The 12,322-nt window shown below is 43.1% G+C and overlaps 1 protein-coding gene across 1 annotated transcript in view; it reads right to left on the minus strand.

Annotated features, from left to right (window-relative positions):
• Positions 1 to 12,322, minus strand: part of KCNH4 (potassium voltage-gated channel subfamily H member 4) — a 61,828-nt gene that overhangs the window by 24,873 nt on the left and 24,633 nt on the right. The window contains exons 7-10 of the mRNA XM_061588403.1: positions 6,541 to 6,742; positions 5,721 to 5,915; positions 3,569 to 3,768; positions 1,070 to 1,319 (exon numbers count right to left, since the gene is read on the minus strand). Of these exons, the coding sequence (XP_061444387.1) occupies positions 1,070 to 1,319; positions 3,569 to 3,768; positions 5,721 to 5,915; positions 6,541 to 6,742 (847 nt within the window). The remainder of the gene's footprint in view (positions 1 to 1,069; positions 1,320 to 3,568; positions 3,769 to 5,720; positions 5,916 to 6,540; positions 6,743 to 12,322) is intronic.

Below are 12,322 nucleotides of genomic sequence, written 5' to 3' on the forward strand. Positions count from 1 at the left end.
TGACTGAATGAGATTGGAGGCAGGGAGGCCTCTACTGCCCCCTGGTTTCCCACAGAGTGTCTGGTGCTTGAACTGGGAGTCTCGTGGACCAGGCTTCAGGATGGGACTAGCCAGGCCCATAACAGGGGTCCACCCATCCCCAAAATTCCCCCCCTTTTTTTACAAAAAAAGTTAATTTATTACAGATTTTTTTCTGCCCCCTTGTTTCGGTGCCCTCCCCAAACCTTTAGGCTGGCTAGGTGCCTGGGACTAGCTTAGCGAGCTCTGTGTGTTCAGGCCTCAGAGCCTTTTTCAGGCACACAAGGGGTGCCCAACCACTCCCTGTGATTAGCTGGCAGTATAATGCCTTTGGATTGGATAGCAAGAACTTGGCTTTCTGCTTTCCCTGTCAGCAGGCCAGGAGCAGTCACTTCCTCTGCTTCAGCCCTTAGTAGCCCAGCTCCTGATATCAAGGACATATCTGAGACCAGGATTAATATAGAACAAGAACGGCACAGTTGTAGCCCTTCAGACTTTGTTTGACCCCAATTCCAATCAGCATTGGTAATTGCATGGATGGATAAATCTGTCAATTTTTGTTTGTTTCTCATTTTTCAAATTCAGTTATCCACATTTCCATAGCAGTTAGTGGATTTTATTAAAAAATCCTCATGAAAATTCACCAGCATTTTAGCACAAATGTATTGTAACAGACACATTTTTTACACAGCTTTGATGAATACACATTTTTGCAAGCATTTTCCTCCTAATGTAATGTATTTTTGCAGTTATCTTCACCAGTATATGCATTCCTATGCACATTTTCCTTTACTATATATACACATGATTTGGTTGGATAACTGCATCGCAGCATTTGGAGAAGTACAAGTGTTGAAGGATACCTACGCTTTGGTTAATGTATTGGTTTGAGAAGTGCAAATTAGGTAGTTTCTCATGAAAATGCAAACGACATCAATTTTCTCCCCCAGCCTTACCCCGATACATCGCTTACCTGTAGCCCCAGCCTGACCCCAATAGAGATATTACCCCCCCATCTGCAGAGAGACACAGATTTCTCCCTGAGCCTTACCCAAAATGGCCAGCACTATGTTGTCCTTGAGGACTTCGAGGGAGCCTGAGCAGACAAAGTAATTTGCTTGTAGGGCATCTCCCTGGCGAAGGAGATATTCCCCGGGGGCACAGAAGGATGTTTTGATGTGCAAAGAAAGGGCACGCAGGCAGCCGCGGCTGGCACTCTCAAACAGCGGAAGCTGCAAAATGTCCTTGTTCAAATGCATTGCGATGTCTGCTCGTAGTTCATCTGGAAAGTCCCGCAGAAGCTGAAGGGAAAGGAAGGGGAAGGGGTGTTTGCATGGGGTTTGGTGCAATTGCAGTCCACTAGGACGCCATAACCTCCAAATGGGCAATTGTTTGACCCTCAGCACTACCAGTCTCCTCAGTACCAAGGGCTGCCCTCGTAGCCTGTTCCATTTTATTCTCCTTCTCATTGGAAGTACTTTGTAGACTTGGATCTTAAGATCATTTCCAGATAACCTGTTTATTGAGCATTCATCCTGATTTGTTCGCACAAAGTTTACAGGGAGTCCTCAGTTCAAAGCTTAACCAGCCCTGCAGGAGTGGTGCTGGTCGTGGTCCAGTTTTATTTATGGTAGCAGTGCTCAGAGAAATTTATTTAACTCTTTTCTGCTGTGTTGTGTTCCTGATCTAAATGCTGGGGTGAAGGAAATTCAGATACCTGTATTGTGCCTATTTTTATTTACAATACAGTAAGGATGGGAAAATCTTTCAATTTCATTTCTCTCAGATTCTTATTTTTCCAATCTTAAATTCAGTTACCCACATTTCTGCAGCCATTTGCGATTTTAAAAAAATCCTTACAAAAATTTGCCAGCATTTTAGAGTGAATTTCTTCTAATGAACACATTTTTGTAGGTCGTTTTGACTTACACATGCAAGCAATTTCTCATCATATGATGCATTTTTGTATGTTATTTTCACTCATATATTCATTTTTATGCACACTTTGCCATAACATATGCATTTTTGGAAACTTTGTTTGGCTGGTGAACTGCATTGCAAAATTCAAATAAGTGAGAATTTAGAAGGATGGCTGTGTCTTATTGTGTCAGAAAGTGTAAACTTAATAGATTTAGCTTGAAATGTGAACTGAATCTAATTTCTCACCCATTCCTACAACACAGGGCTAATAGCAACACAGGTGTTTCTACAGTGCTCATGGCACACATCCAGGATGCTAAGGATCATGGGAAATGTAGTTCCTGACATCTCACGAAGATTCCCTCTCAGGACACTTTCCCCATTTCTGCACAAACGTTTTGGGACAGCCATACTGCTTCATTTCCAATCAATGAATTTCCTATAACTTCCCTGAAATCCCATAACTTTTCATACCACAAATGTTGGGGAGGGAGTATGCCACTTGTGTTGCACTATAGCCCCTCCAGTCAGACAGCAATAATGTAATAACATTGGGAATGCAGAACTACTAATAAAGTGGAATGATGTGTGGGTAGTCCAGTATAAATCCACCAATCATGCACTATTACTGCATCAATGGTATGTTGCAGAATACTCCTGCAAAAAGATAAACTAGCCTGGAGGGGTCCCAGGGTTTGAGTTGAAGTAGGCCTTCAGGCAGTAAATATAAAACATGCTTTCCCCTAACTCAGGGCAGCATTTGGGAGATACCATGAGCAAGGTAAGATGGTAGATGGGGGTACCATTAGGGGTGGAAGACAGACAGGTCTGACAATCCACTGGGAAGTTCTGTTGCACAAGCCACTCTGAAACTATCAGCAAAATAAAAAAGGGATTGAACCTTGTTTTCTTTTTGTATCTTGTTTTTAACAGATTTTTGATGCTGTTTGTATTTTATGGATTTGTAAGTCACTTTTAGACATTTTCTTTGTAGAAAGCAATGAATAAATGTAAATAAATAATCATGATGATGATGATGATATAGTTTTTCTCCTAACAGTTATCACTTGTTTATCATTTTATAGCAATCCTTCTTTTCCAAAGAATTTTACAATAACCTGTTTGCCCTCAATACTATAAGGCAGGTCACAATCACTCCTGTTTTACTGACTGGTAATTGAAGCTGAGAAAATTGCTCAAAGCTGTACTGTAAATCCCTAGCTGCAGTGAGACTAGGGCTGGCCCAAGCCATTTTGTTGCCTAAGCTGAAAGATGTGCTCCCTTCCCATTCCATGTACAGAAGCCGGCTGGACCGGCAGTTGAAACTTACTTCAACACTGATGACGGGGTAACGTGCTCCACCACGCCTGATGCAGCAGGGGCCCAGGGCAGGCCATGTGACAACAGAAGGGAAAGGGGGGGCTCCAGAGGAACAGTAGGGGGCTGCCCCCCACTGCCCCCCAGCATCTGCCATCTGAGGCGTTTGTTTCACCATACCTAATGGTAGGGCTGGCCCTGGGTGAGATGTTAACCCATGACTCACAGGTTCATATCCCCCTCTATAGCCACAGGGCATGGGCTCCCTCCTCGCCTCCCCTCAAAGGAAACTCAGAGAGCAAGCTGCCCTTACCTCATTGGCGTCAATACCATTGTTGACGGACCATGTGGTCTGAAAGTATTCCAGCATGCGCTGCTTGAGCTGCTGGGGCAGGCGGTGGATGCGGATGAAGTCCTTGAGATCCGTCATACGGGTATGATAGAGGGAGCGTCGGGAGTACATGCGCTGGATGATGGCTGTCACGTTGCCAAAGACCACAGCATGCATCAGAGCTGGGGCAGGGAGGAGAAAAGGCGTATGAGAGCAGAGCCCTCTTGGATCAGACCATAGGTCCATTTAGTCCAGCATCCTATTTCCAGCAGACGCCAGACCCACGAGTGGGGATAAAAGCAACAGCTGCTCCCCTTTTGGTCCTCCACAACATCTGGTATTCAGTGGTAGACTGCTTCTGAGTATGGAGCTTTAATTTTCCTATCATGACCAACACAATTGAGATAGGCCAATTTGTTCTGAGTCTGGATTTTCCTCTCCCCTGACTGCCCTATCCAGGAGGCTCCGAAAGCATTACAATAGATTTGGAAACAAAAATTTGAAATGAGACAAAAACTACACACGGTAAGGCACCCCTCTTTCATTTCCCCATTCTTTCTGCTTTACTCCCACAGGATGAAGCCCAGAGCAATCTCCTCTCATGTTGGGTCCATGACCAAATGTTCTAAAGCACAGTCAGTTAGGATATCTAGAAATTTCATCTTTGTTGTGACCCAAACATGCATTTACCCAGTCTATGTGACGATAACTGAAGTCACTTATTACTGCAACACTTTCTCCTTTGGATGCCTTTCTTCCTCCGTCTCATGATCACCCACAGCATTTTGGGTAGAGTTGTGTGATAAGAACATAAGAAGAGCCAGCTGGATCAGGCCAGTGGCCCATCTAGTCCTGTTCTCACAGTGGCCAACCAGGTGCCTGGGGGAAGCCCGCAAGCAGGACCTGAGTGCAGGAACACTCTCCCCTCCTGAGGCTTCCGGCAACTGGTTTTCAGAAACATACTGCCTCTGACTAGGGTGGCAGAGCACAGCCATCATGGCTAGTAGCCATTGATAGCCCTGTCCTCCATGAATTTGTCTAATCTTCTTTTAAAGCCATCCATTACTGCGTCTTGTGGGAGATAGCGTGTTCCCAGTACTAAATGACTTTTCAGGTTTGCTATCAGGGCCAGCACCATCATTATGCAGAAGGGGAAGGGCTATAGCTCAGTTGCAGAGCATCTGCTGTGCACACAGAAGGTCTAAGGTTCAATCCCCACATCTCCAAGTAGGGTTAGGAAAGACTGAAATCCTGGCAAGCTACTTTCAGTCAGTACAGACAACACTAGGCCCAAGGGACTGTTGGTCTGATTCAGTATAAGGCAGCTACCTATATTCCGAGACAGAGTGAGGCAGCTGCTTCAGTCAGTAAGCGATGGGGGGGGGAGCCGCCACCATCCCAGCTGTTTCTCCTGAGCACCCCTCCCCAGCCATTCCCCTTTGCTGGAGGTCAGCTGTGTGTGTGTCACACAGTAGGGATGTGGTTCACTATCTGATTCCGTTCCGTTTTCCAATTCATCAAATGGGCTGCCAGTTCCTTTTCACTATAAATTGTGTTCTGCTAATTATCACAATTCCCAGTTCTCCCTTTTTTTTGTTATTATATAACATCTTGCGGGCAGAACTGAGTTCAACTCTCTCTGATCTAAGCCCTCTCAGACTCATTCAGAATTGTCTCATGTGCATACCAAAGGTCACTTTGTGAAGAACCCATCCCCACATTAATCCTTGCATTCTAATCAACTAGCAGCATCACCCCCCCAAAAAAACCCCACATTGAAACCCTGTCCCAAGGTAACCTAAATGTTTTTTACATAAAGGGTTTTTTTTTGCCTAATTTATTCTGCTTATATTTAGGAGGGGTAAAGGGCTATGCATTAAATACAAGCCCTACCTTTAGTCTCTGAAAAATCTGGCTTAGTATGCCTCCGTCTTCACCTGGTCTTTCAAGACTTTGCTAGGCACTGCCTGATTTGTTCAAGCACACCTTTTTGAAAGCTAAGGACTAGAAACTTGCTTTTTGACAAAATGCAAACTGACATTCTCTGGAGTTTAGATGCCATGCCAGTGCCAAATCCTATGCTTTTCACAGTGCACTTGTGAAAAATATGCAGCCCTGCCTGTGATGGACTCACCGCCAATGAGCATGGTACAGATGGAGAAGATTTTCTCGGCGTCGGTGTTAGCACAGACATTGCCAAAGCCCACACTGGTCAGGCTGCTGAGGGTGAAGTAGAGAGAAGCGATGTAGGCACTGCGGATGGAGGGTCCGCCCACGGAGCTGTTGGTGTATGGGGCCTCTATCCGCTTGCCCAGTTCATGGAGCCAGCCTGCAGGGCACAGTGAGGGGTTAATCCTGTTGGGTGGTATCCTGCTATAAGAGGAGGGGGTCAGATTTATTTATTTATTTAACACATTTTCTATACTGTTTGATTGTAAAAAGCCTCTAACAGACATACAAAAAATTAAATCACTTAAATTATAAAAAATTCAATGATGTGGAAGACTGAGCTGGCTGCAGGAATCATCCTCAGAGAGAGAGACTCAGAAAGGACTCCCACGGAAGGGGAACCCCAGAAACCAGCACTGCCCTCGTCTATTTTGCCAAAGCAGGAATGGGGAAACTGTGACCTTTCAGAAGTTGTTGGACTCCAATTCCCATCAGCCCCAGCAAGCATGGCCAATGGTCAGGGATGATGGGAGCTGCAGTTCAACAATATTTGGAGGGTCACTGGTTCCATACACCTGGCTTATACATTTGTATTTTAAAATCTGAACAGTGGTTTAAAAGTTGCAAAGATTCTTCACTCCCAACCTTGCTCAGTGCCCACACCCTTTCCAGAATGCACAACGGCCTGCCAATGGGTTCCCAAGAGAAGACATATCTGGTTCCGCTCAGAGCCACACTCCCAGGATTCCTTCATGAAAGGCTTTCCAATCAATCCCTAAGCTCACCGATGTCCCAGGTCACTGGGTCGTGGCTCTCCTGCCGACCGATGACATACCAAATGCAAGCCATCCAATGGGCGAGCAAGGCGAACATGGACATGAGCAAGGTCAGGACCATAGCACTATACTGAGAATAGCGATCCAGCTTTTGAAGTAGGCGTAGCAATCGCAGGAGGCGCACTGTCTTCAACAGGTGCACCAGGTAGGTCTGGGGGAGGAGAAGGAATAAAAAGATATCAAAGTGGGTCATATAGGCTGGGTGCGGCCCAGTCGGTGTTGATTCACGACAGGGCCTTTTCAGTGGTGATTTCCCTTTTATGGAATGCCCTCCCTGTCTCCTTCATTATTAACTTTCAGGAAAAATTTAAAAACATTCCATTTTACCCAGGCATTTGATGACTGAAAGATACTGTTCTTGGCAACCTTGAAATTATTAGCTATGAGAATATGTTATTGTTTTACATGGTTTTAGATGTTTTTAATAGTTCTAAATGTTTTAAATACATTTTTTAATTTTATTTGAAATTGTATTTGATCACTGATATATTTGCCGTACTGGGCTGCTTTGGGAAGAAGGCTGGGTTATACATTTAATAAATAATAAATAAATATACTTGCTTTTTTGCCTGAACTAGATCATCACACAAGTGTGGTGTAGTGGTTAGAGTGTTATATCAGGACTGTGGAGACCCAGGTTCAAATCCGCTCTCAGGGCTTAATGCGCTTCATAGTAACAACATGATCAAGTTTTTTTAAATAAAGAGGCATGTGGGGGGGGGAATAGTCATCAGCTGTACAGTGCACAGGGGAGGGAGGTTTAAGCCTTCCCAGCTGTGATTTTGGTAAAATTCACACCCCTCCTATGGCAATTAGTATTAGGGAACAAATCTCCCATTGGTGCCAATGCTAATTTCTGCAGGGGTGTGTGTGAGAAGGTACCATGGTCATAACTGCATGGGTAGAGAAGGATTCAACCTCCTCTTGCAATGTGGTGACATTGACTATCCATTTCACATACATACCTTAACATGCCTGGTATTTTAATTCAGAAACCCTGCAATGTGATTGCTAATCACATCATTAACATAATATGTATTTAGCTGCAAAGCTCAGTGGATTACCTTGGGCCAATTGCTATATCTCAGTTTTGCCTACATCACAGGGTTGCTATGAGGATAAATGGGGACGTGGGCCAGAAGAATAATGTATACCACATTGAGCTCCTTGGAGGAAAGGTTGGACATAAATGTCTCAGTCCTTCAGCCTTGATATAGAAGTGCAGAGTTTGCAAACTACAGTGTCAAGCACCCAGAAAGATAAAATGTAGTCCACTATGTACTCTGACAAGTTCCTCAACACTCAGAGTCTTTTCCTAGCCTTGTTCCCTTCAGTCTTTTAAATGAGAGATGCTAGTAATGGGTATTGAATTGGGCATCTTTTCTCTGCAAAGGATGTACTCTACCCCTGTGCTATGAGTATGATGGGAGTTTGAGAATTAGAACCCATCTGCCAAGAAGGGAGAAAAGGAAGCGAGTATTGGGGTTTATAGGAGGGACCAGAATGTCTGTGTCCCCTTTGCAGGGTGGAATGGAATCATTCTCAAGCAAATGTTTCTTCCTCTCTACCCCTGCCCTTTATCAGTGATTGGTCTCCATGGACACAAACCTGGAGATGATCCAGCTGTGGCTTCTGCTTCATGGATTGAACCCCTCTCAAATAATCAAGCAAGTGCTTATCTGACTTACTCTTAAAGAGTCTGGAACCTCCCAATTAGGCAACCTCTTCCAAACGATTCTTGAGGATGAGCATTCACATTCTCCCCAGGGTCAGCAGGGTAAAGCAGTTACATAGGAAGCCAACCTTAAAAGGTGTCCCACTTTCAAAAATGTCTAATGGTGCTGGCATCACATTTGTTTGCTCAGCTGTATCTCTTATGAAGCTCTTTCTGGGTGCTTGACACTGTAGTTTGCAAAGCCTAGCTCTATACTTCAATATCAAGGCTGAAGGCCTGAGAAAGCTTCTCTTCCCTTCCTCTCATCTCACCCCCAAATTGTGCAACTTTTCCAGAGCTTTTTAAACCATCAGAAAAACAATGTGTAGTACTAAGAGAAAGTTCCTCTGGGCATGTGTAGAGTGGATCCCATTCGCAACTGAATAACCACAGCCAGTCCCCATGCACATTTAGGATTAATCAAGCATTGAGCTTCCAATTTAGAATAGATTTTGTAACTTCTAAACAGGCTTAGGTTCAGCAATCCTTATTTCAGAAATTTTCTACTGTAGTGCTGACAGTTGGGGAGTAGCAGTCTGGGGAAGCTCTGGAGGTCTTGGTTCAAACCCCCACTGTTACAGGGCTGAGGTCAGGTCACTGTTACTTTGAAAGAGAAGTGGAATCTGACAAGGTTTAATTAGGAAGCAAGAAATCCATACCTTTTGACCCCCATTTGCTCTGGGCACTGCTACGGAAAGCAATGGCCGGTTAGTAAGAGGATGAGTTTCCTCATTAGCCAAGAGACTGTACTGAAGTTCTCATGTCAACATGAGACCCTTCATCAGGCTGCTTAATGAGAACCCCAGGGAGAGCGAGGCTAAGAAATAAAGGTGCATCCAATTGTAAGAAGCAGCAAAGGTGGGGTGTGGGATTTGCCACTGGAGAAGGAGCTTTGAAGAAGGGCAAGCAGAGAATGGATTTGATTCATTTAGAGCAGGAAGCTGTGTGGCTCTCCAGATGTTGTCAGACTACAACTCCCATCATCCCCAGCTAGCATGGCCAATGAGGATGGAATTGTAGTCCAACAACATCGGGAGGGCCACGGGTTCTACATCCTGATTTAGTTGATTCAATTGATTCTAACAAAATTTGGAACCATTCTGAAATTCACCTAAATGCATTTTGAAGTTTGAATCCAGAATTTCAAAATGAGCAGCTTTTCATTTAAAAAAAGCCAATTTTGAGGAACATTCACAGACCTTTACAGTCATTCTGCACCTGTATGAAAGTTGCCCGGGCCCCAAGATTGACCTTGCTCTCTTTTTTTTTTTTTTCCAATAATTTTTATTCAGATTTTCATAAAACATACAAGACAAAATCATAAAACATTCAAAGACAAAAAACAAAATCAAAAATAGTTAAACAAAAAAAAAAAAAAGAAAAAAAAAACAAAAAAAAAAAATAAAGAGTAAAATATTGACTTCCCATTTGTCAAAGATCAAATCAGTTATAAGTCTATAATATATAACAATCCTGTCTCTTAAGTCATATTATAAAATCACTTTCCTCCAGTAGTTATCTTACTTAATCATCAAATCTCATAAACATTACTTTATTCTTTCCACAAAAAGTCAAAGAGAGGTTTCAATTCTTTAAGAAATATATCTATCAATTTTTTTTTCCAGATAAGCATATCGATTAATCCATCTCATTACTAATTATGATAATCTTATTGTCATAACCATAGTCAAAATAAACATTTCAATTAATCCATCACATCAGAATCTGTTAGGTTCAGTAATTTCAGTAGCCATTGTTCTATTATCCCTATTAGTTCCATTTTCCATCTTCCATCTTCAGTAGTCTTGTTAAGTCCAGTAATTTCAGTATCCAATCTTCCATTATCAGTATTCCATAATAATCTTGCTGTCAGAGCCATAGTCATATAGTAAGAGTCTGATGGGAATTACCTCTATCCCAAATATTTTCTTGCCATCCATTCTAAATAGGTTGCTGAAATACTGCTGTAAAATCATATCTCTGTTCTTTTTTTCAAAATACACTGGGTCATCTCTTGAAAGTTTTTCCATTGTCACATGGCTGCAGTTAATTCCATAGATTTTCTCTATATTGGGCTCCATCACATCATTCCAGTCCAGAAGATTATCCATGCCATTGATAACTTTATCTCTAGAATCTTCATTAATTTCTTCAGAGATAACATTGAGTTCCAAACAATAGATTTTATTTCTAAAGTCCATAGACTCCAAATCTTGTTCCTGTTCCACGTTTGTTCCAATCTCCGGGATCTCCTCTCTCACAGGGACCCCTGTTCCAGTCTCCAGGGTCTCCTCTCTCACAGGGACCCCTGTTCCAGTCTCCAGGGTCTCCTCTCTCACAAGGACCCCTATGTCTTTAATCTCCTGTGTCTCCAAACAATAGATTTTGTTTCTAAAGTCCATAGACTCCAAATCTTTTTCCTGTTCCACGTTTGTTCCAATCTCCGGGGTCTCCTCTCTCACAGGGACCCCTTCCAGGGTCACCTCTCTCACAGGGACCCCTATATCTTTAATCTCCTGCTTCATTTTACTCAATTCAATTTTCAGCTCCTTACAACCCTGTCGCAGGTTTTGTTTCGTTATCTCAATCTCATCCATTATTTTCTGAAACATAGTTATTTCCAGATTCTCAGCCACTTTCTTAATTGCCATTTTAAAAGAAAAATATAGGAAAACCACTTCTTATTTCAGCAACAATTGGGTTAATACTCCAAACTTGGTGACATCACAGTATAAACAGAGCAGACAGCCTTATCTCTCCATGCTTAAGTAAACAAAATGCAGTTCCCAGGATCGAAACAATTAATGGCGGTCGTCAGGAAACAGATTCGTCAAAATAAAATAGACCAAAAAGAGAGTAGTCTCAGACAATATAATATTCTTCAAAATAAAAATCTGGAATAGAAATCCCTCTTCTGTGTATATCTTTAGAATGCAAATCCAGGACAGCTTTTTGCAACAAAAACAGAGATAAGCTATTAATTAGTGAGTAGCAGAGAGAAGTTATGGCTCCCCAGTGAGATGTCGAAAACCGATCAATCTGGCAAATCTCTTTTAAACAGCAACAATTTAAGTCAAGTAAAAGAAAAATATAGAAAGAAGGGTGCTTGCCTGTTAGTGCGTTCTCTCTTAGAAGATAAGATGAACGTTCGCTTTATCAGATAGAGCTTGTTGTTGAAAATCCGTCCCACCTTCGTCGGCTGGACCTCGTCCCATAAATTAATGAGATCTGGAAGATTGACCTTGCTCTCAAGCCCACTGCTTAGATCAGGGATGGGGAAGCTTTGGCCCTCCAAATGTTGCTAGATTACAATTCCCATCAGCTTCAGCCAGCCCAGCTGATGGGAGCCATAATCCAAAACATCTGGAGGACAACCAGGGTGGAGAAGGCTGTGGTGGTTTCTCTCAATAACTGAGATTTTTTTCACAGTCCATGGAAAAGGATGGCCTCTGAGCATCTGCCATTTCCACCATCACTGGCTAACCACTGCCTCCCCCCTCCCATTTTAGCATTAAGGGGGGGGGTTCAACCATGGAATATAAGCAGCAGTAGACAAAGTACAGGATAGTGGCTAATGACTGAGTTGTGAATCAAGAAGTTCCCAATTCGAACCTCACGTTACTCATGTACTAGCAGGTGGCTGTAGGCAAACCATACTCTTTCAGCCTCTGCTCACCTTCTCCGTATCCTATCCTACATTTACCAACAGCAAACTGATTCTCCGAGTGTGCATCCTTACATAGCCAAAATGGCACCATCCACACATAAGAGGAAGGTATCAGTGGGCTCTCCGGAAAGCCCCTGAGCTTGCAGAAGTACAAACCCCCAAAACACCCCTTGAGGACTGAGCATGCTCAGTGGCCAAGGAATACAGGATGACTGGGTTGTATTTGTGGAAAACCAGGGTGGAGGAGGAATGGAATGGCATATCCTAAAAGAAAGTAGGCATGACTGGATGGCTGGAACCCTGAATGAGACTACTCTATATTGCAGCATTTTTTGGCAGGTAATACCTGT

This window comes from Rhineura floridana, chromosome 11, assembly GCF_030035675.1.
Source record: "Rhineura floridana isolate rRhiFlo1 chromosome 11, rRhiFlo1.hap2, whole genome shotgun sequence".
NCBI lineage: Eukaryota > Metazoa > Chordata > Lepidosauria > Squamata > Rhineuridae > Rhineura > Rhineura floridana.